The sequence below is a fragment of the Mus caroli genome, chromosome 18 (assembly GCF_900094665.2).
Source record: "Mus caroli chromosome 18, CAROLI_EIJ_v1.1, whole genome shotgun sequence".
Classification (NCBI taxonomy): Eukaryota; Metazoa; Chordata; class Mammalia; order Rodentia; family Muridae; genus Mus; species Mus caroli.
Window position 1 is genome coordinate 1,693,441 of NC_034587.1, and position 27,522 is coordinate 1,720,962.

Sequence of the window (27,522 nt, forward strand, 5' to 3'; positions counted from 1 at the left end):
TTTTTTTTTTTTTTTTTTTTTTTTTTTTTTTTTTCATCTGTGAAATGAAGACACTGAACTTCTGGCTTGCAGCAGTCAAGGAAACCATGTTGATCAAGTTTTGTGTAAATTATGAAATACTTCCTGGTGTCCAGTTTTGTGGCTTGACTGTGAAGTGAGCAGTGTTTTAGTTGATCCCTACCTGGCAAGTATTCTGTAGTAAGCACAAGCTGACTTTTGATTTCCATCATGGGATAGCACAGGAAAGGACTAGAAACCTCTGGCAGGGTGTCCTGCAGCATGTGGCACCTCTAGATGCACCCCTTCCTCTCACAGCTTTCCTGCAAGGTAATTGCTCTAATGTGCTTCCCCAGACTCTTTGTACACAGAGGAAAGGACTTAGGGAAGCCAAGGTGCAGGTGGGTACTGTACTGTACAGGCCACCGGGCATGGGGGAATGCTCTCCGAGGAAGACCATCGTTAGAAGATGAGGGGACTGTGGCCTGTGGCACAGCGTGGCATGAACACAGTTGACCTTACTATGTGACAACAGTCATAAAAATGGTCCCCAGTACAGAGAAGGTAGTCTGGAGCTCAGCTCCTGTACATAGCCTCTGGCGTCCTGGGAGGGAAGAGCCCTTGTGCCATAGCCAAGGGCACAAGACGTCTGAGGCTCTCTGAGCACTGCAACACCCATCTCAGTTAGAGGCAAAGGATGGCACTGAATGGTAGACATGCAGTGCAGAGAGAGCCCCTGCAAGTGCTCCCTTCATACTGCATGATGGCAGAGAGCTGCCACGCATCAGAGGCTACCTGGTCTACCCTGCAGTGGGCTGTAGAGAGCAGTGGTGCCCTGTGCAATGAGTCTTCATCTGAGAGCATCCCACACATAGTTTTGCTTTGAGTTTGTACGTGTCATTGCCCTTTCTCCATCCTGAGACTGGGTAGTGGGTTGAGTGGAGCTGAAGTGATTGCCTGTGTGTTCAAGCCTTTATAACTTACTAGTTTTCACTGCTGTTACAATCTGGGGCTGACATCTGGCAGCCTCACCATCCCTGCCAGGATCTCAGCCAAGCTCGTCTTGACAGGGCCTCAACTCTACCTTTAGCAGCCTCTTTTTAAATAGTGCAAAAACTTTAATGTAATTTAATATGTCATCATAGATAGTGTCTTTTTCACAAGTGTCCTCTAACTGTATAAATACCAACATGGATGCTATCAGAAAGTGGTGGTACAGTACTGAGTTTAGGGCTGCAGCCTTGCCATCTCCCACAGCTGGATCACCATTTCTGATAACTCTCCAAGTGACCCTGAATGGCCTGAGCCTTACTTCTATGTAAAATTGTCAAAGGGGTCAGTAAGTTAGAACCTGAGAAGTCCCTCCCCTTAGATTTAGAAAGTGAATTGAATTTGAATCTGCCCTCACCATCTCTTTTTTAGTCCTAAAGAATTAAATCATGTGGAATTGATAGAGTATGAACAAGGCCTTATATTTAGATGAATAATTTGAACTTTGTTGAGATAGAGAGCATAATAATTGTGCAGAATTTGCCTGAAGACCATCTCTTTTCACACACACACACACGCACACACACGCACACACACACCCTGCCTCCCTCTCTGAGCCTCTGAGGAGACTACCTAACAAAGCCCCCTTGGTGTGTTTACGTGGCTGCTTGTGCTGAGCATTTACCCTTACACCTGTTAAAGGTCACAGAGTTTTTTCTAGTAGAAGCATCTCTTTCCTCCATGGCCATGAGGATTCTTCACTGTGGGCCCCTTGTTAGTTGAAGATCTGTTATGGGGCCTCCACTGTCTCCCAAAGGGTCTTAGCAACCAGGTTAGATGGTGTTTTGGTGTTTTGAACAGAAATGTCAACTTACACATATTCGGCTCCTTCCTTTCTCCCTCCCTTTCTTCCTCCTTCCCCCCTCCCTTTCTTAACTCTGCCTTATTGTGTAGCTGTCATTGCTGCTGATTTTGACTGTGTAAACCTGGCTAGCCTCAAGCTCACAGAGATCCACACTGCTTCTGCTTGGGTTAAGGATTGTGCCACTATGCCTGGCCTGTGCCACCATGTCCAGCCTGTGCCGCTATGTCTGGCCATATTCTTCTTTCATGATACATTGGATTCCCTAGCCTCTTGTCATATATCGAAGTGACTTTATTTGAAAATTGTAATGTTGACAAATGGAATGTGCACATTACACATGAACTTGTGTACTTAGAAATTGTAGTGTTTTAGAGACATCTTTTAACATGCCATGAACATACAAGTAGGTTATAGGTTCAGTATAAAAGACCAGCAACAATCAAGGCCAGATACACATCCACTCCTCAGAATGGACAGCAGCAGTTGCCAGAGCCTGTGGGTTCACGTGTGTAGCCAGAGCCTGCTGGAGACTTTCACATGACCTCGCTTAGGGCCCAGCTGGTATGAGAGCCTTCTCTGCTGTCCCATGTCACAGCTCACCTGCACCACGAGGACTCACATATGTAGGTTCATTGGCATTCTTATACTGCCATTAAAAACTAAAATGTTAATTTACTGATCAGTGAGGCAACACTAATGTCCTAGAGTTTGGGCATCACGCTTTGTCAGATGTGAAACTCTGAATTCAATGTTCACATAGTTGTAATGTTTGCATGCAAAGCGTTTATTATATACGTCAGTTTTTAGAGAGACCTATTACTTTTTTATGAGACTGTTTCACTTTTATAACTGTAAATATTTTGATTTATAATATGGATGGTTAAGCAAGGCAACACCCTTTCATTTGGCTGCCAAGGAAACCTCTTGGTTAGGATTGCACTTGGATCCCTCAGCACAGAGGAGGGCAGAGTGCAAAGCTGTGGGAGAAGTTGGGATGGTAAAGAAACCAGTAACGTGAGATCACGGCATTCTGAGTGTTTAGTGCTTTCATACATAAAATCCAGTGCACATTCATGGGAGCACAAAGCCCACGGATATTCTGGGTACCACATTCATGGGAGCACAGGCCCACGGGTGTTCTGGATACCACATTCTTGGGAGCACAGGCCCACGGGTATTCTGGATACCACACTGAACATTTGATGTCTAAGCTGGAACCAGGTCCTGTGTCCCAACCCAGGATGTGCAACAAAGTACCCTGGGGACATTTGTTGAACAAGTAATTTAAAAATTTCCAACTTTTACTTTATACATATCTTGGAGATCTGTATAAACAAATGTGTTCACCTCCAGATTTGTGATAATTTGTAAAATTGTCTTTGGAAAAAAAAAAGTATCAAATTCTTTTCACCACTCGGGGTCAACACAGTGTAGTTAAGGTTTTTTTGTTTTGTTTTTGTTTTTGTTTTAGGAATTCTTTCAAAAACAAAGATAGTGCTTCAGCTGTATCTGAGGGGGCTGAGTTAAATTAGTGCTGCATGAGAAATCTTAGAACTGCATCAATGTATTTTAAACTTAGCACAGGGTGAGCATGTGTCTGAGTTAAAAATACATCCATGAAAATAGCCTGATAATGTATTTAAAAATAACATGTCTTGTAAATAGACAGCAAACAATGAGTTGGTCCTTTATGCAAGTGTGTGTGTGTGTGTGTGTGTGTGTGTGTGTGTGTGTGTGTGTTAGGGATCAAGCCCACAGCTCTGTGCATACTAGGCAACTGTTGCACTGAGGCCTGATTAAACAGCATATTTGCTCCTAAGTTAAAAGAGAAATGGACATGTTAAAATAGAGAAAGCACTCTTACCTCCTAGGAACAAGAAAAGGTCCTGACAAAGCCCCTTGTTCTGTGTAGCTTGAATATGGGACAAGGACGCATCACCATGTTGCAGAGACAGTGTCTATAAGCCACACCTCCAACCCTAGTACCTGGTTCCAGCCTTGAATGGCCAGGTGTGTGACTAGCGGCTGTTGGGAGCCTATCAGGAGGCCTCACGTCTTTGGATGGAGACGGTAATGATGTCTTCATTGTTAAGGACTTCAGGAAGGAATTTTTCTTTCACAGTGTTATCATGGTAAGTTAGAATAAAATCAGTAATGGTTTTGTGCATAATTGCTGATGGTTTTATTTAGTGTGTGCAGTGTGTACATGGTACATGTCTATATACATACAGCACATGTGCATATATGTGTGCAGGCACAAATGAATAAACATATGAAGGCCACAAGAGGAAATCTGGTATCCACTTTGACTCTCCACACTTCATTCTGTTCAGCCAGGCTTTCTCACTGAATCTGGAGCTCACTGTTTGCTGACTGACCCCCAGCCCCATCCCTGTAATCCAGATGATCCTCCTGCATGAGTTCTTCATACCACCAGGGTTTACTGTGTATGATCTTTGACACTGGGGCTGGGAACCCAGTTCTTATGTTTTTAGCACCCTTATCCACTGAGCCATCTAGCTCATTAGCTCTAATTTTATTTTGTTTTATTTGCTGTGTGGACCAAACCTGGAGCCTTGAAGAGGCTGGGCAGTGCGGTGCTACTGAGTCATATATCCCATTGCCATTTTTTTTAACTTTCTATTTTGAAATGGAGTTTCTCAGGCTGGTCTTGAACTTGCTCTATAACCAAATAGTCCTTGCAACCCACCTCAGCCCCCCAAGGGGCTGGAATTGAAGGACCGCACCACCAGGCCCTGCTAGACATCCATGTGTTCTTTGCTGCTGCTGTTTCTTGAGATGTTGAGCTCTAATGATGGAACGTGAGTGATGGTTGGATAGATGCTGGTCTTACTGCAAGCCCAGCTGACTCTGAGGTATCTTGATAGACAGAGCTTAGGCACAAAATACGAAGCAGTAGATAGACTCTCTGTCGTTCTCTGTCACCTGGTTCAAGTGCAGATTAGGAATCCATCAAAGCTGGCCTCTGAGGAAAAGGAGGAGACACTCAAGGTTTTTATGCCTGCTCATCCTTGAAGAATTAACTGCTTGGGACTCAGGCAGTCACAGAAGCCAGCCAATAGTTTCTAGGTGTAAAATGTGGATCCCCAGACTGTCCTCTGGGAAACTAGAGTCCCTTTTTGGGGTTCATCTCGCTAATGAGAATTTAGAAACAGATTCAAAGGGAAGCCTGAGGAAAGTTTTATTAGAGATAGAGGGGGAAAAAACCCACCACCAACAAAAAAACAAAACAAACAAACAAAAGTCCCCTGGACAATCAGCTTCAGTAGTTCTTGGGAGGAGAGAAATGCAGAGGTGAAAGAAAGCCAGGGGCCCTTTGAGGAGAAGCCCAGGAAAGCAGACAGGTTCAGTAATGGAGTTGCATGATGAGCCAACAGACACATGGAGGAAGGTGGGCTGCAGACAGAGAACTTTAGAGAAACAACGAGAAAGTACAGTGTGTTTGGGACAGCACATCCAGGTCTTGGCCAGTGTCTGAGAGTGTCTTAGTTAGGGTTTTACTGCTGTGAACAGAATGACCAAGGTAAGTCTTTTATAAAAACAACATTTAATTGGGGCTGGCTTACAGGTTCAGAGGTTCAGTCCATTATCATCAAGGTGGGAGCATGGCAGCATCCAGGCTGTCATGGTGCAGGAGGAGCTGAGAGTTCTACATCTTCATCCAAAGGCTGCTAGTGGGAGACTGACTTCCAGGCAATTAGGGTGAGGATCTTAAGCCCACACCCACAGTGACACACCTATTCCAACCAGGTCACACCTATTCCAACAAGGCCACACCTCCAAACAGTGCCACTCCCTGGACCAAGAATATACAAACCACACAGAGGAAAGGAAACTTTACCTTCAGATGGGCAGACCATAGTGCCACGTGATATAAGCCTGCACACTTCAGTCTGGAGTCTTATTACTGGGATAATTATTCCTCTCATCTCCTTGACTGACTTCAAGTGAATTGGTTTTCCTGTGGGGTGAACCCCTGGCTGGGTGATTGGCAGACCCAGCTGGATTTACTCTTAAAGGGAGGAAACAATATTTTGGGTGGTTTAGAATGCCAGGTCTCCACTGAGAGGTAGAGTATCAATTCTATGCTTTTGACAGGAGGAAGTAGTATTTTCTTAACGGGCCTCAACAAAACCCATATATCTCCATCTTTTTATATGGAAACTTAAATCCTCAGGAGTGTCACATCTACTTTGTAAGTGTTACCTGGGCAATGGAGTTTATTAACCAGACTGCTAGTGCCTGAAGGGAGACAGGTGGACACAGGTGGGAAGATGTGCTTATTACCTGGTGTGCCTAAGTTAGAAAATCCAAAGCAGATTATTCCTCCAGGGTCAAAGTTGTGAGCAAAAGAAATATTGAGACTAAGCGATCCCTTAACTCTTGGCCGCCTTGTTGGTTACATCATCACTGTGCACTACTCACGGGTGGAGCTTGTTACGTTGAGAACTCCTAGACAGGAATGTCCAGTCACCTCCATCTCAGAATCTCCTGCGGAACTATTTGACGAAACTGTAGGTTAAGGAAACCTAGAATTTTAACCCTTAACACGTTAGTATGTGATAGACCTCTGTTTTTCATAGTTTTGTCTCAAGTCCCACAAACTATTTCTCAGAGATGCAGAGAGTATCTGCTGCATACCAACTGATAAGTTATTTCTCCACCAGTGAAATGAGCCAATTCAAGCCAGATTAAATTATAGTAAATGCAGGTATATTGGGAAGCTGCTCTTGGGTGGGCAGTTCACTAGCCCCAAGAAATGAGGCCAGGGAAGTCACCTTGGAGAGAGAGAGAGAGAGAGAGAGAGAGAGAGAGAGAGAGAGAGAGAGAAGAGAGAGGGGGAAGAGAAAGAAAGAGTTGTGCAGAGAGGAGAGAGAGTGGAGAACAAAATGTCTGGATTGTATGGAGAGGAGCCTCTGGGGAAGGGCAGCAGGCCCTGGGCTGGAAAGTTCAGGATTGAGGACAGAGTATGCCAGGTAGGGACTGAGGGATACTGGGAGAATCTGGAGGCCAGGTCTGCTTTATTATATAAAATATTCACAACAGTTACTTGTCCCAGGGTCTGAAACCAAACACTATTGAGTCACTAAGAAATTATAGAAATGATCCGTTGTGGCACCGTGAAAGGCAGCCTGTGTTCTGGTTGAGTGAAGCTTACTCCAGAGACCCAGTAGAAAACACTACAAGGGACAAAACAGTGATCCACGTTCTCAGACATAGTCTCCTGACACCACGAAGCCCCCAGCTTCATAATCCTGTGACTATCAGTCAAGTAGACAATGTCCCAAGCTTCTGATATTCTGTTTAGACTCTACCCCTACCATTAACCTGGCAATAGCCACATATGCTCCTTCCCACAGTTACCTGGCAACAACAAGGTAGCCCAGCCTATTATAAAAGGAGCTGCTAGGCCCCTCCTCTCTCTCTCTTAAGCTCTTACCTCTCTTATTCTCATCTCTAGCTCTCCTTCTCCCCCTCCCTTCTCCCTTCTCTCCACGTGGCCATGGCCAGCCTCCTCTCCTCTCCTCTCCTCTCCTCTCCTCTCCCCCCTCTCTCTGTTTTCTACAATAAACCATGGACCATCTCTGCTCATCAAGACCCACTGTGTTAGAACAACGGAATAGGCCTTTCCCTAAAGAGCCAAGTCTTATCTCCTCACTCTTCCCCACTCCCCACCAGAAGGCCTCCCAGCGCTTCTAGCCACCAGAAGAGACCAAGGACTCTTGCCCACGTGGGAACCGCCCAGCACCCCCTCCTCCTGCCTTCTTCTCCCTTCGGCCCCAGGGCTGACCCAGCCTTCTCTCCGGCCCTCACTTTGTTCTCAGCTCTTCCGTGGTGTCCAGCAACATCCTGCAATGGCCAAGAGCTAGAACCTGTCATCTCTTGACAGACTGGTCATCTCTTCTAGACTGTTCCCTCTCCACCCCCCACCCCCAAGGACTGGGGCTCCATGGCTTCCCACAGCCAGATGCCTACCCGGGCCACATGGAGAGCTCGAGGCATTCCCCCCAGTCTGCCTGCCCAGAGCCCCAGAGCTCTGGCGGGACTCTCTCCCACCCCCTTTATTATTCTCCCACCCTCTTTATTTCCCCACACCCGTTGCTTGACAATATGTTAGTGCCAAACTGCTCACACTGGACACAGCAGTGATGGAGGGAAAGCACAGCCATGGAGCTGTTGGGGGTTGCCCTCAGAGAGGACCCGAGGGACACTCTGAATCCCAGTCCCTGTGATTCTGTCCCTGAATATGGTCCTGTCTCCTTGACCTGCCCTTCCCAATTTTGCCTCCTTTTTGAATGTTCTTTGAACGTTTAGAAGCTTTGGGCATGTGTGAGTCCTGGTGAGCCTGAGGGAGGAATGCCTGCTGAATGACAAGAGACAGACGCTGGTGCTGTAAGGAGTGGTGAGCCACACATCTCTGCTGCTTCTCCTTATATAGCAGTACAAAGGCCTGGGCCTGAGAGGCTCTGAGCTGAATCTTAATAGAATCAGAATAATGAATGTTTGTGTCTAAGTATAGTTCAATCAACAATTCAGCTTCCTTCTCCGAAAATACACAAATGTATTTTTTGTAAGTGTTAGCTTATTGTTTGCAATGCTATATATTGTTGGCTGCATCTGACCCAGGGAATTGTAAAGTATGTAGGACATGTGTGTATTTGCCACAGTAGATTGCTAGTTTGATGTCAGGGAACTGCCTAGAGACATATGCATGCTACATAAGTTCTAAAGATGAACCGTCAAAAGGCTAGGGGAAGTCAGAAAAGGAACTTTAAAACTCCAGACCACCTTAGAACCCTTACGTCAACGGTTAAAGTAGACCAACTGATACAGTCTGGTCTCTGCTGGGAGGAGTTTCTATTATAATAATGGGTGTCAGTGCACCCCTTTTAGAGGTTTTGGCAAAGGGTAACCCTTTGTCTGCCAAAGGTAGGCTCCTGCTTTGCCTGCCAGCCCAGTTTGCAGGGTAAACAGTGGGTGACCTATAAGCCAGCCAGTCAACTTGCAGATGACCTTATTAGGCAGCCCCAGGAGGCTGGTGTCTGAAGACAGGCTGGCAGACAGCTGCAGTGGACTCATATTCTGTGAGGAGCTGGAGAGCTCACACCCTGGAGACATGGCCTAGTACCATTCAGTTAATTATAGCACTCTACAGTGACAGGGGTATGTGGGCTTCTTGGCAGACATGCTCTATGGTATGGTTAGACAGTCAGTCGGTAGTAGGGACTTCTTAGAGGGTAAAGTGGTTCACTGGGGCTCTTTCTACTGTGTAGCTTGTACTGACTTACTTTACCAACGTTATCAGAAAGGTTTGTCTCCCTTGGGATGCAGGAGTGGAGGTGTGGCTATAGAACGTAGGGCCTCAAGGATGCTGGGCAAACAGTCATGGGAAAGGGCAGATGCTGATGGGGAGAGGAGGTGCCTCAGGGCCTTACTCCCATAAAGGTGAACGGTGAGAATGGATGCCATAAAGTTGTCCTCTGACCTCTGCTCAATGCGTCTTAGCATGTGAGCTCAGACATACACACTCATGAATGACAGTAACAAAAACAACAATATTAATAATAATAATAAATTTTAATGATGGAGGAAAGTTAAAATGAATTTTAAAAGAAAAGATTTGATGTTTAGGGTAAATTTGCAATGTTTTGCTTTTTTGTCTTGTTTTGTTTGCTGGGGTGGGGAGAGAGAGAGAGAGAGAGAGAGAGAGAGAGAGAGAGAGAGAGAGAGAGGTTTTATATGTCTTTCTGTCTCACTGTCTGTAGGCCTGCAGCCACATAGGAAGAAATGCTGGGTTACAATGTCTCCATGCCTAGATGTTTTCTCTCTGTCTGAAAGCACAGCACATCTATTTTAGCTCCATGTCAATAGATGATGAGAATCTGGACCTTGTTGCTTTTTTTTTTTTCCTACTGCTGAACTTCAGAGCTGGCTCTGGTGTTCTCCCTTCCCACCTTCCAGTGGTCTGAGGAGATGCATTTATATCTTTGCTCCAGGCTCTCCTTCCATCTGGACTCAGCTCCTCTCCCCTCCTGCTGCCCCCTCTTAGTGTTCACCAGCACTTCTTCCAGGAAAGCATTACCATCTAACCCCATGTCCTATGAACACCATATAGCTTTTATACTGATGTTTCAATTTTGGACCCTACTGGAATCCCACTGGACTGGGAAGGCTTTCACGCTTAGTAAGTGTGTTACTTGGAGGGCCACTAAACATTCTTGTTTGTGTAAACATGACTAGCCAATTCAACCCAACAAGGAGGGTTGTTCCATTTTTCTGTGCAATCTAAACTAAGGCCAGTGTCTTAGTGAGGGTTTCTATTCCTGCACAAACATCATGACCAAGAAGCAAGTTGGGGAGGAAAGGGATTATTTGGCTTACACTTCCATACTGCTGTTCATCACCAAGGAAGTCAGGACTGGAACTCAAGCAGGTCAGGAAGCAGGAGCTGATGCAGAGGCCATGGAGGGATGTTCTTTACTGGCTTGCTTTCCCTGACTTGCTCAGCCTGCTCTCTTATAGAACCCAAGATTACCAGCCCAGAGATGGTCCCACCCACAAGGGGCCTTTCCCCCTTGATCACTAATTGAGAAAATGCTTTACAGTTGTATCTCATGGAGGCATTTCCTCAACTGAAGCTCCTTTCTCTGTGATAACTCCAGCTGTGTCAAGTTGACACAAAACTAGCCAGTACAGCCAGTGTTGGTAAATGCCCTTCAAGGGTCCCAGGGATAATCAAAGCTCCTTCCACTCACTCTTTTATACTCCTCCTGGTAGTTTGTAGTTTCTTTGCATCTGCTCATACAGAAGCCATCAAGCAGTGAGTTTGAGGGGTGGGGGTGGGGAGAACTTTTTCCACCTCTCTTGGTGACCGAGATGTTGTCAGCACCCCTGCTGCATGAGAGTCCTTCCTCAGTGCAGAACTTATGATAAGTGGAGCCATGCAGTTGGATTCACCCATGTAGCCAGTGTCAGAATACCATTCCTTTCGAAGGGTGGATAACGCTTTGTATGCATGCTTCAGTATTCATTTAACGTCTTTACCCATCTGTTCATACTGTGATGCCGGCAGTCACGCCTCCTAGGGCCTTGTACATTCTGGACAGGTGCATGCCTTGGTGAGCTGCACCCTTATCCCCAGGGCGCTTTTTAAACGTGAACCTCCTGTTGCTCCTCTGCTCTTACTCTGGAAATTCCTTGTCCATTTGCTGAGGGGTCTGGACTTTTCTTCCCACCAATCATTAATAAGAGACCCTAATTAATATAAATCTATTTAACTAATTTTCATGACAATTGTTGACACTTTTCATTTGAAGTTTTGTTTCAAAGAAACCAATAATTCTTTAAGAAGATTTCAGTAAGCCTTTGTCTCAAAAAAAAGGTATTCTGCTCTATAAGAAGTTTGGCATGGTTTTCTTTCAACACATCTGATAAAGAGGTAGCTATGAGTTGTAATGTATCTTATTGTTGAAAATATTTCTGCCCTTTCATCCCTGAACACACAGCCTGTTTTAAATTACCTTACGTCGTGATGGAAGATAAAATTTTATTTGTAGCTTGTACAAAATATTAGTGTGGAACAGAATCCACAGAGCACTTCAGGAAGCAGGCAGTGGGGAAATGGAACTAGAATTTGGAAAGCATGAAGAACTCAACTGTGATAGCAAGGTAATGAGGGAGCCTAAATGGGCTCCCACTGGTGAGACTCCCTCAAGTTAGGCCTTTCTACCTCAGATTAAGCACATAAATAAAATTCAGCAAAGGACAGGGGAATAGCATTTATCATTGTTCTGGCGTACAACGTACTCCTTTGTGAGGCAATAAAACTCAAGTCTTCAGCCTTGGGACTTCAAGCCAGCCAACATTTTTAGAAGCATATGTTTACTTTTGGTAAAATCGTTTCTGTGTCACATCTTGATTTTCAAAATTGTCTCTCATTCACAGTAGTGTGTATCTGAACAGCTGCGCCACACCATTCTGTGTTGTTTATTTCCATTCACTTCAGCTTTCCAGAAGGCTGAAAGTGTTTTCATCTTCAGTGGGAGAAGGAAGGTGGCATCACAAGGCTGTCACACGCGTGCCTGATCTCCACGATTAATGTACAGTGACCATTCTTGGTCAGTGATGCACTTGCAGCTGAGGGAGGCCACATACATCCTCACCCAATTCTGACTTCACTGCCACCCCCTCTATTTCTTTAGGCTCTCCAGAGAGTTTGGCACTTAGAAATATGTTTTCCTAGCATGCATGAAGCTCTGGGTTCAACCCCCAGCATTGCATAACCTAGACATGTGATCTTGCTTGTAATCTCAGCACTCCAAAGCTGGAGGAGGAAGGCATAGGAGTTTAGTTTCAACCTTGGGCTACAGAGTGAGTCTGAGGCTGGCCTGAGATTCTTGTCACCCTGTCTTGGAGGGTAGGGAGGAAGGCAGGGAGAGAGGGAAGAAGAAGGTAAAAATGAAGGGAGAACATTTTTAAATAGTCCACTCATGGGTATTTATATATTACATCTGTTATATATTACAGCAAGCATTGTTACCTGTCTCCCCAGTCCCTTGTGAATGCTTTTCTGTATTCATATTCCTCTGCTTTATACATGATCACTGCCATTTTGAATCAAAGCATCTATGATCCCCCACAAGAGACTCTTTGAATACCATGTCGGTTAACATTCCCTTGTGAGGACCCTCACAGGCCCTCTGGGTTATATTATAGATAAACAGTTGATTAGGGCAATGTTTGATAGAGTTTGTCCGGGGAACTTCCAGCCTCTCACACCTGATCCCTGTAATGGAGCTCTGTCAACTTACTGCTACAGTGAGGTGAACTTGGAGGAAGTCTTCTCTTTGGTCTGCCCATGCCTTTATTAACTGTGGTGAAAAGACTTCCCAGGAAATGTCCCTACGTCATCCATCACAGCTTTCTTGTCTGCAGATGGGGTCATAGGCCTGCCTGTACAGGCCATAGCATAGACCCTCCCTGGGAGGCTTTAGGAGGACACAGTGTGTCCAGGAGGCAAGCACCGAGGACAGAAGTGAGGATCTAACAGATGCAGATCTTCACCTCATCACAAACAGAACGGCCATCTACAAGTTGGTAGTCGCTACTCTCCTTTCTGGTTCAGCTTGTTTCCATTCCCTCCTCCACAAGAGAGACCTCTACAAGGACAGCTCTTTCTTGAATTACAGGGACCTCCATACTCAGAGCTACAGTAGTGTACTGAGCTGCCCTTTGTCATATATCACAGGTGGTGTCCTTTCCATCTCCCATCTCCCCAGTCACTTGTGGATGCTTCTATGACAGGAAATGGAGGTTTCTTTGATCTCAATTGGTTTCCTACAGATAGAATACTTAGTAGTAGATTAAATTTTATACCCATTGTTTCATAAAAAACTTCCTTCCTTCCTTCCTTCCTTCCTTCCTTCCTTCCTTCCTTGCTTGCTTGCTTCCATGAATCCGTCTGCTTTCTGATGGGCTAATAGGTGAGGCCAACAGTATTAGTAATTCTTCCAGTTTTGTTCCCAGGCATCATTTCCTACACTCTGCAGAGCTCATGTGACATCCATCCCCTGCCCAGAGTCAGCTGTATCCACAGCCTTACACAATTCCCCCATGGGCTTTATTTTCTAAACTTTCATTTTTAACAACCCTATCTTCTATGTTTCATCCTGAGCTTACAAGAGGTAACTGAGCATGTAGAGAAATCACGCCAAGGCCCCTGACCCTTGGTGGTCTACATTAGCACACACTGTCTTAGTTCCTCTTGTCACTGTGGTAACATACCTGACAGAAGCAACTTAAAGGAGAAAGCATTTATATCAGATGACAGCTTAAGAGCATACAGTTCATCTTGTCAGGAGAGCAGAGTGGGATCCATAGCTGTAGGTTATATAGCTGAGGCTTTTCACATCTCAGTGGACTCTTCCAGCCATGCCTCCTTCCTTTTAAGCATTCTATAGCCTCTCCCAAAGAGTGCCAGCAATTAGCAACCAAGCGTTCCCATGCATGAGAATGTAGAGTGCATTTTAATATCACTTGCCTGTCCATCCTTTCATCCATTCATCTATCCACCAGTGGATGGACATTCATTTTCAGCAGCAGTGTATTTGTTTCTAAGGTGATCTGGTTTGACAATAGGCTCTAAAGTATCTTTTTAACTTTCAGAAAACACTATTCCATTATTTCATATGGTCATGCTGCGAAATTTACTGCCAATCTACTGTGTGCTATGTAGATATAAATAAATGTTCAGGATTCAAAGGCAGACAAACTCAGAGCCACCACATAGGCTAAGGACAACAATGACCCTGACCTACCTTCCCATTGATGCCACGGCTCCATCTCTGCCGATTGTTTTCTGGAAGCAGATTATCTCTTCAGCCTTGCTTCCTTACCCTGTAATGGAGCTTGGTTCCTGTGAGGTTCTTTAATGTCCCTTTGTAGAGAGGACGCAACCCATTTCTACTGATTGTCCATTGGTTTTCCAAACTCATTATCCAGAGTTGAGCCCACCAGTTACCAGCTGCATTTGAAACAGGGCAGGCAGCAGCTTGTTGCTAAAGCCTAATAGCTTCTGTCTCACATTAAAATGTTTGACTCTCCTGGTAATATCTGTCTTTTCCTTTCTACAGTTTTACTCACATGTTGCTTATAAATCTTAACTCTTAAGTATGAATTTTTGGCTCCTGGTTAAGTGAAATATTTTATTTAGCTCAACCAAAGCCAAGCATGGGGCAGCTTGGGAACAGTTAGGCACTGTACCCCAACACATCTGTGGGGTTTGCTTTTGGGGCTATTTGTTTCTAAGGAAAGTGGGAGAGTTCTTCTGCACAGTGGCATGATAGTTAGGTCTCAGCCTTGTCTTACTATGCAAAGCATTCTCTGACTGTCTGTGGCCTGGCTGTGGTATAATCCTCAGTGCCCCTTGCTGGAGTGCTGTCTGCGGCAGTGTCTCCCCTCTAATTTCTACTTGTGATCTGATGAAGGACTTGACCTGTTGCAGCCTTTTGCTTTGTGTTCACTGTGAGCTCAAAGCCACGTGTGCCTGGTCGCTCACGCTAGCCCTGCACTCTGGAAATTTGCAACCCAGTTTTGCTTAGATGGGCTCAAGGCCATTGCTGGTTGAGAATTAGCTGTCAGATCAGGCTGGTGGTACCCAGCCTTCTGTGTGCAGCCATGTTCAGAAGCCCAGGGCTTTCCCGCTGCCTGGGAGCCTTCAGATTCTCTGAGAAGCAAGGTAAGACAAGGAGGGGGATGCAGAACGTGCATTTCATTTCTGCATCCATTTTCTAATATCTTTGCTGTGGAATCTAGTATTCTCCAGTATCCGCCTAGTCCTGCAGCTGTCTGGAAGGGTGCGTTAACTATTGTAGTTCCTAATTACAGCAGGTAATTGCTGGAAATGTCTTTTTATCTCTCTATTGTTAAGCCACAAAAGCTTTTATATGGCAAATGTTGATAATTAGATTCCAAACTTTGGATCAAATTCCAGATATGCCAAGTTGTACGTAAAATATTGTCTCAAACTACATCTTATGTATGAACTTATTTCCAGCAGACAGTGGTAGGTGAGCTTCTTTGACTTAACTCTTCATGTGAGACAGTTTGGAGAGAACACTGTCTCTTCGGTGGCTTCCTCCCCAGCCCAGAGACAAGCTAGCATTTCCCATCCACTTGCTGGAGCGCTTTTAGTTATTGCAGTGTCAGAACAAAAGTGAGGTGCCACAGATATTTAAATGCCTATATGAAACCCAGACGTTATCTACCCAGGATATTTCATAGCACAAGTATTCTGTCGGGACTAGACTAGAACAACTCAGGCACTTCCTTTTATAACATTTGATCGTCCTTTGACCATAATTGTCTTTCTTCAGATTGTTCTCACAGGGTACTTGTGGGCTTGTAATAAAAGCCTGGCTGTCTAATTGACTTTATACACTTCATTTCCGATGCCTCCCTTTTGGCCATAATTTCCAGTTTTTAGGACTTGAGATGTGTTTTGATGGATAAAGAAATGTTGGCATCTGCTATAGCCTATACATTCCCCCCTACCCCCACCCCCACCCCCACCCCCAGCCCCACCCCCACTCCCACCCCGTGGGCTATGGTTCTAACTAGTAAACCATAAAGTCACTTTCTTGGGGGAAGGAGTTGCTGTCCCACTTCTGCTTGCGTTTGGTCACTGCGAAGTGGATTGCTGGCCGTGTTATAAAATCCCATTATAAATCCTGTCTCTGCCGGGTTTTCATTAACATGTTCACTCTGGATGTGTGACTTTCCTGCACGGAATCATTCTGAGCTGTCTGTACATCATATATCCTATCTTCAAAATAAATGAGTCTGCCCAGTGGTATGGCTCAGCAGGCAGCACTTGCTGCCAAGTTCAATGACTTGAGTTCAATTCCAAGGACACGTATGGTAGAAAGAGCGGACTGACTCCTGCAGGCTGCCCTTCGACTTCCTCACTAGAACCTTAGCACAAGCACACCCGCACACCATTTACATGTGTTGCTGTCTACATTTTTAACAAAACAGAAGAGACACAGCAGAGGTACCCCTTTCTGCTCCTACCTCCTCACCTTCTCTGCAGGAATCACAAATCTACCAGCAGACTACATCATCATCTCTGGTTATCTTGACCTAACTTAAACAATCATACACACACACACACACACACACACACACACACCATATAGAGCCGTTACTTGGTATTTAATTGCTTCAAGTTATTCTTTTGCCATAACCATTGAAATGGCTTTGAAGGATGTCAGATATTTGTTTAACCCATGTGCTCTGTTCGAGCCTCTTGAGAAGAGACAGCTTGGTGTGCAAGATTTCTAGATGGAGTTTTCTAGAAGTTGTTAGTTCTGTTATTTGCTTAATAATGTCCTTTTTCCCATTGGAATGTCTTAAGCCACTGTGTGACTGTTTTAACACTATGTTTTTTCTTTTCCCCTAGATTTCAACAAGAAAAACTTAGGATTCCAGGGATTCCCACATCAAAGAAAAGCTGCAAGGTAATGTGGCCTATGTTCACGGCCTTGTACGTTTTGGAGATGCGTGGTGGCTTTTATGATGGTCCCTTAAATCCCTTCTTTCCTTTTGCCGACTGGGAATAGAACTCGGGGCCTCACACATGCAGGCAAATACTTCCCAATGAACTGTGTGTGCAGCCTCTTGGGCTCTTAGCTTTCTATCCCACTGAGTTTGTTTGGCAGTATGTTTTTCCTCAGGGTATCACACACACACACACACACACACACACACACACACACACACACGTGTGTACTGCTATGAGCTGATGACATGACTTAATGGTACAGTTTCTACATAGCCTGTGCAAAGTACCAGGTTCAGTTCCAAAGTGTGCGTGTGTGTGTACGTGTGCGTGTGCGTGTGCGTGTGCGTGTGTGTGTGTGTGTGAGAGAGAGAGAGAGAGAGAGAGAGAGAGAGACTTAACAGCATTCTCAGGCACTATCGATTCTTCTGTACTTGAAACTGTTTCTGGGAACACATTGAGAAACAGAACGTGTGCTTGTGACATTTGTAACTAATGGCCTAAGCAGGCGCTACTGCTCTGTTTTTCTCTCAGTTTTCTCTAAACTTTTGAATCTGCCCCTAGGGAGCCTTTTTGTTTTTCCTTTTCTCTCTCTCTTTCTCTCTCTCTCTCTCTCTCTCTCTCTCTCTCTCGCTCTCTGAGGAAAAAGCTTAATCTGGCCCCTCCTGTCATTTTCCCCCACACCCATCTTCCTTTCTTCCATGACTGTCTGCATTGCTTGTCTGTCCTTGTGAATTCTTCTCTAGTCTAACCACCTGTCTTTCAACTGCACCTGCAATTTTCTTCCCCTCAGGCATTGTGGGTGCTAATCTAATCTGCTTACTGTCAGACCCTGTTGCACATTGCTGATCTAAGACAAGCAAAAGTGAAAGACTGTGACATAGGCAGCTGCATAGGGCCCTCTGCCGCACGCCACTGCTCCCAGTCAGACAGTCCTAGGTGCAGGTGCAGGGCCATCCCTGGTGCACCTGGGGATGGGGCTCAACCTGTCCATCACTGTGCTAGGAGGAGCCAACCTCTGGGCCAGCCTCCCTGCCCCTCAGATGCTCTTGTCCCTAAAGTATCGTGACTTTGGCACTTTGCTACAAAGGACATGGTTCCTTCGCATTGTAGTAACGATTTATCTGACTCTGCGTTTGAAATCGGAGCATGGATCTTATAAACATACTGTGCAGGAAAGCCTCTGGTATATTCCATGTACATCTAAGTATAAAGTGAACTACATAGCAGTTAACAGAAGTACAGAGGTATTATTTGATTCATGAATGGTTCATGTCTCTGGCCTGTCATTAATGGCACCTTGGACTCATTCCCTAACCTTTCCCTAGCAGATTACCTTAACTACAATGAAGCTAATAAATAAGGAAAGGAAAGATAAGGGCTAGGAGAGAGGGAGGGATTATTTATTCAAGGATAAGAAGAGAGTAAATTGGAGGTCAATGCTTTGGTGACTTTGGCTGAATGGGACACCAAACTTCATTAACCTGGGCTGTTATTTCATGTAACCTGATCATAATGACCTACCTGGCAGGGCACCAAGTGTAAAAGGTATCGTTGGCTCAGGGTCTCTGTGCACACAAGACATGCAGCAGCAGAGAAAGCCCAAATCATGAGGCAGAGGGGTTTTACCTTCCCTGTCTTCTAATTTACCTTTGGTGATTAGCATGAAGCCAGCCCTAGTGAAAATGTTCAAAGCACAGCAACAGCTGCCAAGCGGGCAGGCCAGGCACCATGCATTTAGATACCTCCAAATTGTGTGTACATGTAGTCTGGAGGAGATAATGGGGTTTGTAGCTGGGGTTAGGGTCAGTATATATGTCAGGACACACCCCATTCCTGTATCAGTCTCTCGCTTCACTCTCTCATATTCATGGCAAGGCTTCCTGGGCATTTTCTCCCCATTTGCCCATGCCAATGTTTGGTGGCTTGAAGACACGTGTAATATCAATGTAATTTAACACTGGGAAAAGCATCCAGACTGCCTCAATAAGTTGCTGGCCTTCTGAGGAAGAGAGTGACGGTTGAGTGATTTAGCCTAACATACTCAGCTGTTCTGGGATCAAGAGGGTGTTGCCTGTCTGAATAAAGGAAGACAATTCACAGGTTCAGTGGTGTTTTCTCCACCACATACACCAAGCTGTTGCTCATGCCAGTCTAATTACATAGTAGAACACACATACACAAATTATCATATTCCTTTAATCCCAGCACTCAGGAGGCAGAGGCAGGCAGATTTCTGAGTTCGAGGCCAGCCTGGTCTACAAAGTGAGTTCCAGGACAACCAGGGCTATACAGAGAAACCCTGTCTCGAAAAAACCAAAGAGAGAGAGAGAGAGAGAGAGAGAGAGAGAAATGGATGTGTAAATAAATGGAAAATGTAAATAAATGGAAGAAAAGTCACCAGTATAAAACACATGCTTACGTGGGACGGTAGCCTGGTTTTTCTGCTTAGTGTTTTCTTTTGCTCAGTATTTAGTCTCCATCTTAATTAAATATGGCTTTAATGGGGTAACTTTCAGCTTTCAGAAAGAGTTTTCCTTTGATGATAAAGAAGAACCTGCCAAGCACAGGAGAGGCCTTGATGCTAAGTGCTTAGCTGTGCTCCCGAAAGGTAAGAAAGAGCTTCTCCACATGGCCCGGCAGGGTCTGAGCTCACTCCTCCCTGACACTTTTGTTTGTGGTTCCTCCATGTTCCTTCGTTACCCCTCCAAGCACAAGATTCAGTTCAGGGGTCTTTCCTGAATTTTGCCTTCCCCTCTGTCTGTTATTCGTCCCTCCAGCTACTGCTGGAGGCTGAATGAAGAGGAGAAAGCACATAGTCCATATTCTTTCTTTTGTCTTTAACCATCCTCAGGGGCCTGGGAATGTAGCTCAGTTGGTAGAGTGCTTGTCTAGTGTGCAGGGCACCTAGCTTCACCCCCAGCATCACATAAACCAGGCTTCGTGGCTCAAGCCTATAATCCCAGGGTTTGTGAGGTGGGCCAGGAGCAGAAAATAAAACTGTGCCTCACAAAATAAAATCATTTAGGAATCTAGAGAGATGGCTCAAGGGCTTGGCAGTGGTTGAGAGCACTTGTTCTGGCACAGGGCCTGGGATTGGTTCTCAGAACCCATGTGGTGCCTTACAGCCATCTTTAACTCCAGTTCCTGGGGATCTAGCACCCTCTTCTGACCTCTCTGGGCACCAGGCATCAACATAGTGCAGCACACACACATACATACAGGCAAAACATTCATATGCTTAATAAAGAAAAAGAATATAAAGTTGGGTGGGTAGGGAAGTGAGATCTGGGAAGTATTGGGGGAGGGGAAACCATGATCAAATTGTATTATTTGAAAAAAATTAATGAAAAATACGAAATAAAATTAAGGTAATTTTTAAGGAAAAATTCAAATTACATTTCTGTGAAGGTAGCTGTTCTCCTAAGTTCTCATTGTTCTCCCTCTGCACCTCCCAACCCAGGACTGCTTCCTTTACCTCTCTGCTTCCTCCCAATATAGATGATTTATGCTCAATAGCTCATAGCTTCTCTCTCTCCCTCTCTCTCTCTCTCTCTCTCTCTCTCTCTCTCTCAACAGGGTCTCACTGTGTAGTCCTGGCTGCACTTGAACACCCAATGACCCTCTGCTCCTGCCTCCTAAGTACTGTGACACAGTGTGTCCCAGGTCTGGCTTTCAGCACAGAGCTGGTAGACACAATATCACAGTTGTCTTTTGAATTTTAAAAAATATTTTATCATTAGTTGTTTGCATCCAGTGTGTGCATTCCAGAACAACTCTGTGTATGTGAATTGATTCTTTCCTTTCACCATGTGGGTCTTGGAGACTGAACTCTCACCCTCTAAGCCATCTGATCAGTCTCAACAGTTATCTTCTCTGAGATGCTTGTCCCACCAGCAACAGGTGCACGTGAAGCAGGCCACCTGAGTGTGTTCAGAACTGGCTCCCTGCGCTTCTGCCTCCAACAGGATGTAAACATTGCCTGGCCATTATTTCCCCCAACAATGACAGTAGCATGAGCAATGATCAGTTGGATCCAAAATGTCAGTACCTCAACAGAGCAATGGTGCTCTTCCTTTAGGAAAAGCAAGTTGAGGGAAGGGTTTTATTTCTTTTTTGGTTGGTTGGTTGGTTGGTTGGTTTTGCTTCTGCTCAAAGGGAGGAAAAGTTTAAAAGAAATTAGATCAGAAGACATTTTCTTTTAATAGAAACCAAATCCAGTTTCAAAGGCACGCACAGACAACCTGGAATGTATCCTAAGGAGCTAAACAGATGATCTGCCCAGACAGCCTCCTGCAGTCGGGCCCTCGAAAGGCGCCGGGGATTGGACTGCAAGGCAAACCTAAACAAGGGCTTCAGGGCTTCTGCACTCATACACTGTCAAGTGAAATGCGTGCTGCGTCACGTGATGAGCAGAGGGATGGTATGCAGAACCAAAGGCTATAGATGTCATCCGAAAGACTAGAAGCTTAGCACTTCTCAATATGGAGTAAATGTGCCCCAAGATTCCAGGGCGTATCTGAGACTGGGACAGTGCTGACACTGTTTGCTACTTTCTTTCCTGTGTGTGTGTATATGTATGATCAGATTTATAGGTTAGGCACCACAAGGGATAGTCACAATGAGAACTGTGTGATATGGAGCATAAATGGCTGGTTCTTTGAGAATACAGTTGAATTCAAGAGTCTGACACTGTAGAATGCAGGCTGTCTGCCGGGGAGAAAATGGCCTGCTCTCCTTGAGTGTTCAGGAAGGGAAATTGCTAAATGGTGTTGGGCAGGGGGAGGACTATGCTCTAGTGGGTTTACACCCAGATGTCTGTGCTGTTGGGCATGTGATGAAAAGCTGTTAGGAGTCACTGCAGTGGACACAGACACCCAGTCACATCCACGACAAAGCTCTGTTTAACACAGAGGACATTGACACCCAGTCACATCCATGACAAAGCTGTGTTTAACATCTAGGATTATGATCAAAACTAACTATAAAGGGGAACAATTTGGTTCCTTTGTAGCTGACAAGAACTGTCCGGCACAGGTCTATATTTTCAGGGTCATCCTCCCACTATCCCCCCTCAGTGGACGCCTCCTTCTTCTGTCTTCTCCCCCAGTTCCTCTGGATAACTACTGCAGTGAGCAACATGTGGTCAGCATGAGATCAGAAGACAGGATGTGCTGCTGCCCCCTAGGACTTCATACTTCACTTTCAACAACATAGAAAAGCAGAAGCATATTGACCAGTTTAATCCCAAAATTTGTAGATGGTTATGAAAAATAAGTACAGTTTTTCCAAGTCGACATGGTAATTATATGTACTAATCATATTCATGTTTCAAAACTTACAAGGCTTTAGCTCTCTACAGCCCCCCAAAATGTTTCCAAGCCTCACCTCAGGCCCCAGGCTTCTTCACAACTTAGTTCTGATGGTCTTGATTTTTCTGCAGGCGTGTGAAGAATGCTGTACTCTCGGAGGGTCTGTCAGCATCCTGTCTGTCAGCTCTTCTCTTAGCAGTAGAATGTTGACAAATAGGCTTTGTTTCTGTGTCACTTGCTGCTAGGTTGTCCTGGGCCCCAGACAAGCAAGCACTGAACAGCTGTATCTCAGAGTCATTTCCTTTCAGTGACAGAGTCACACGACCTCATTCACTAGCGAGAGGTTTCTGTTTCTGTGAAGCTGAGTATTAAGATGGTCATTTTGTTTCCTCTCTTGGACTCACTGTAACATGTATCAACAAGAGAGAGGAATAAAAGTCTTTACTATAGAAAGGCCATTGAGATGCTTAGGCCATGCAGACCCATAAACTACATGGAGGAAAGAGAGAACTGACTCCCTAAAACTGTCCTCTGACCCCCGTACACAGATGTTGTGGCACACATGAACCCACAAACGCACGCGCACACACACAAATAAATAAATGTAATATATTTTTAAAATAAAATAAGTCTTTGGCTTATAATATTATAATATTAAATAGATTTTTCATTTTAGAATTAAATAGAAGTACATTGTTGTCTCTACCACTGCTATTAAAATATAGTGCAAAGAATATGCTTCATTGACTCCTGACACGTTCACCAAATTGTCAGACCATTACCACAATGTTTCCCTTCTTCTAAAAGGAACCTCATACCTTCGAGGCCTCATCCTCCCCTGCGATTCGGTGGGGGTCACTCCTAAGCTGCCTGTCTTTGTATTGCCTAGAAGTCAAACCAGTGTTTAGAGCGCCTCTCAACGTTCAGGCCTGTTCTTTCCAGCTGTCATGTAACAGGGAGGAGTGAGGTTTTGGCAGCACCCTGGCACTGATGGATGTTTCCATCCAAGCTCTTTTTCTACTTGAGTTGGAAGACTAAGATCAATACTGTCTTTACTAGAATTCCTTAGTCTCTCAGAGGCGTTTGAAGAACTAACCATATTTCCCAAGAAAAGCACTTGACAGAACAAATCATCCTGAATACTGCTGTTAATAGTCTTACAATGAATGTCTAGCACATTGATGCATGAGTGAGAGCCCCACTCTCTGGTTCCCTTGAAGGCCTTACTTGAAAACTCACTCACAAACTCTTGCCAGAAATGGTAGAAGACTCGGGGATGCAGAAAGACCACTCAGAATTGCTCAAAGGCTCTATGGCAGCAGCTGGAAAATGGATAGCTAGGTTTAATCAATATCTCAGTGTATTGAAAACAAATAGATGATTTCCTTCTATGGAAATTAGACCATGTATGGTTGCTAATATCTGCCCTATATGTTGACTACTACTACATGCAACACCTACAATTTAGGAGCTTCAGTTATGGCACAACATTCTGTCAATTGCATTATGGATATTGACTCTAACTTTATTTATAGCATGTTTGCAAGGAATTCAAAGTGAAGGATCTTAAGATAAAGAGGTATGCTGCAGCTTATTTTTAAGTGGTTTGAGAGTATAATCAAAGTGCCCAGAAAGGGAAAGAGGGATAAACTGAAACAGTGTATTGCTATCATGTCATGAACGGTGCCTTTGAGACTTCTACTTCTGAAATCACACAAAAACTGTTTAGTGAATTTAAAGACGGGGTTAGGTTAAGATTATTTTTTCCTATATGTATGTATATACACTATGTATGTGTCTAGTTTTTTTCATGAGTGACATGAGTGTTTTTTCTGCGTGTATGTATGTGCACCATGTGTGTGACTCATGCCTGCGGAGGTCAGAAGACAGTAGGAGAGCTCCAGGAACTGGAGTTACTGAAGGTTGTGTGGGTGCTGGGAATAGAGCCTGAGTCCTCTACCAAAGCAACCAGTACACTTAACTGCTGAGCTATGTCTCTATCCCCATCACCAAAAGTTTTAAAGCAGATGACACTAGGCACACTTCCGTCTCTAAGCACAAAGGCCATTTTGAAAAATCAAATTATCTATATACAGCTTTGAGTTGTTAAAATGGCCACTTTAAAAGCAGCAACAGAAATTGAAGTGGTCACTTTGGGCTAGGCATATTAGCTCAGTGACAGAGAATTTGACTAACATGCAGGAGGCTACTAGTTCAGTTCCTAGCAGAGTAACAACAGTTACTAATTAATTAAATGCTGTGTCTTTTTAAAACTTTATTATTTACACTCCATATTCCATTCCCTACCCCCCCCCCATCCACCCTCTGACTGTTCCACATCCCACACCTCCTCCCCACCCCACCCCATCTCCATGTGGATGCTCCCACCCCCACCCCATCTGACCTTTAAACTGGAGCCTCCAGTCTCTTGAGCCTCCAGTCTCTTGAGCCTCCAGTCTCTTGAGGGTTAGGTGCATCATCTCTGAATGAGCACAGACCTGGAAGTCCTCTACTGTATGGGTGTTGGGGGCCTCATATCAGCTGGTGTGTGCTGTCTGTTTGGTGGTCCAGTGTTTTAGAGATCTTGGGGGGTCCAGATTAATTGAGACTGCTGGTCCTCCTACAGGATTGCCCTTCGCCTTAGCTTCTTTCAGCCTTCCCTAATTCAACAATGGGTCATCTGCTTCTATATATTGGTTAGGTACAAATATCTGTATCTGATTCTTTCAGCTGATTGCTAGGTCTAAATGACATGTCTTAATTGCCCCTTTATTGCATTTCTCCTATGAGTCAACCTATCAAAATGTTAACCCTAAACTATCAATGTTCTACTTACATGCTAGCCTTTCCCTGACCTGATAGCTCCTCCCCTGTCCTGATAGCTCTGCCTTGTGACCAGACATCCCCTCCTTTCTTTTCTGATTACTTGATGCCTTCACGTGATTTTTGAGAATTGACCTAGCAAAGACAGGGACAGGTTAAAAGCCATTCTCTGCCATCTTTGGCTATCACTGCAAAGAAGCAATTTCTTGTCATCTCCGTCTGCCCCATAGTCAGCATCCTGCTAGAATCCTCAGCCACAGCAAAGCTCTTTTCCTGGTTCTTAGTGATTCTAGAAGAATCACAGCATCCTCCTAGATTATAGTGTGGAAACAAATGTTACCACTTCTTCCAGTAAAGCCTTTGCTGAGGCTCAGGACTTGCTCTCAACTGTAGTTAAAGGAAAACAGCTATGTACTGACAGATGCTTACATATAAATGACAGGCTGACGTAGGAGTGACTGTGTGTGCAATCCAGGAGCTTACAGACAGCCCTAGGGAGTTCACAGCACATACTTTGCAAATGCTTTCCAAGCTAAAAGCTTTGATACATCAGTAAACATAACAAGAAAAACAAACAAGCATAAAAACCAGCTTATGAAAGAGGTCTCGAAAATAAACATAAGCCTTGTTGTTTTAGCCTGTCTGAGTTTACTTGCTAGCAGGGTGGGGTGGGTGCTGCATGCACACATTGCTTGTCTAGTGTCTCCCTTCCTACCTGAAAACAAACGAGGGGGTCTGAGAACCACCATTTGAGTCCTGTCTGGTGCATTGCTGGAGCAAATGGAACACACACCTAACCACTAAACACCACGCTGTATTTTGTTCTTTTCTGCTCTGTTGTAGTTGCAGAATTAAGAAAAATCTTTGAACCAAAGAGGAAAGACTTTTTAGAAATGAAAAGGTAAAGTATTTTGTGGTGCACCCCTGGTGGGTGGAGACATTTATCATGGCATTGTGGAGTCTGTTCATGGGCTTCTGTTCCCACCCTCACTGTGCTTTTCTTTGTTCTACTGTGCAGAAAAGAAAGAATTGCTAGGCGCTTAGAAGGAATAGAAAATGACTCCCAGCCCATCCTGTTGCAGAGCTGCACGGGGCTAGTGACTCATCGGCTGCTGGAAGAAGACACACCCAGATACATGCGTGCCACAGACCCTGCAAGCCCTCATACTGGTGAGTACCAGACAGTGCCAGGCTGGGCCCTTCTCATGTCAGAACAAATGAGACACAGTTAAGAATACCAACCAAGGCAGCTAATGGAAGGAAAAGCTGATCGTGACTCAGAGTGTCGGGGACACGGCATCTGACCCTGAAGGCGTAGTGTTGGCATGGGGAGGTAGAGGAAACTGGTCACATTCACCCACAGGCAGGCTAGGAAAGATGCTGTTGCTGCTCCCCTGGCTGTCTTCTTTTCCACTCTTATTCAGTCTGGGACCCAGCCCCTTGGGTGGCACCACTTACATCGAGGTAGATGTTCCCTTCTTAGTTAAGCCTCTCTGGAAATGACTCTAAATCCAGTCACATCGATGAGGAATACTAACCACCCCATCGAACAATACGGAATTGTGTGTATATACAGTTCTTAAGTATTCTGACCCTCAGACCTCTCTAGACAGGAACCCAGCAGAGGCAGGCATGGTGTCCATCTCTTCACAGTCTCATTCCCCACCACAGAGTGTGCTGTCAAAGAGTGTTGGGAAATGTCTATCTGTAAAGGAAGCGTCCTGCTGTGGCCTAAAGTTATACCAAGTGTCCAGATGCCCAACAAAGGGACAGTTTCTCGAAGCAGATGTGCAAAGCAGAGCTGGCGGAGTATGATTGCAGCCATTACTCTCAGGATTCTTGCAACAGAGGCCTTCTATTTTCATGTGTCAATGTAGTGCATATTGATTTTCAACTGTGTTTCAGCTGTGTGTGACTTGGCCTTTCCTTGGGCATGCCTAGTCATGGACATTAGTTACCTGACCTGACCTCAGAGGCAACAGTATACTCACCCGGGGCTGAGCTTCCCAGCTCTGTCCCAGACGCAGGCTCTGAGGTGCTTCTTTTAGCCGTTGTTAACCAGTTTCCTCATCAGAGGGGGCTCACAATCTCGCAGCACAATGCTACAGTTTGATAAAGAACTATGTGAAGAGCCAAGAATAGATAAAACTACCAGAAACAAACCCCTGTTTTCATAATGTCTTCATCCATATAACATATAACCTAACCATCAGAGATAGTGAGCAAATTCAGGCTTGGTTTTTAGACGTAAGTTCTGTGGCCCAGGCTGACTCAGACTCACCGTCCTCCTGCTTCAGCCATGTGCTGGTGCTGTAGGCATGCACAGCCATCCTCCTGCTTCAGCCATGTGCTGGTGCTGTAGGCATGCACAGCCATCCTCCTGCTTCAGCCATGTGCTGGTGCTGTAGGCGTGCACAGCCATCCTCCTGCTTCAGCCATGTGCTGGTGCTGTAGGC

General features: G+C 45.0%; 1 protein-coding gene across 16 annotated transcripts in view; it reads left to right on the forward strand.

Annotated features, from left to right (window-relative positions):
- Svil (supervillin) overlaps positions 1 to 27,522 on the forward strand; it is a 199,800-nt gene that overhangs the window by 102,922 nt on the left and 69,356 nt on the right. For 13 of the 16 annotated variants that reach the window (XM_029472009.1, XM_029472020.1, XM_029472010.1 and 10 more), the window contains 4 exons: positions 16,833 to 16,890; positions 19,451 to 19,542; positions 25,910 to 25,967; positions 26,085 to 26,236. In XM_029472009.1, the coding sequence (XP_029327869.1) occupies positions 25,960 to 25,967; positions 26,085 to 26,236 (160 nt within the window). In that variant the 5' untranslated portion in view covers positions 16,833 to 16,890; positions 19,451 to 19,542; positions 25,910 to 25,959. The remainder of the gene's footprint in view (positions 1 to 16,832; positions 16,891 to 19,450; positions 19,543 to 25,909; positions 25,968 to 26,084; positions 26,237 to 27,522) is intronic. The other 3 variants (XM_029472012.1, XM_029472021.1, XM_029472011.1) reach the window with 1 other exon arrangement.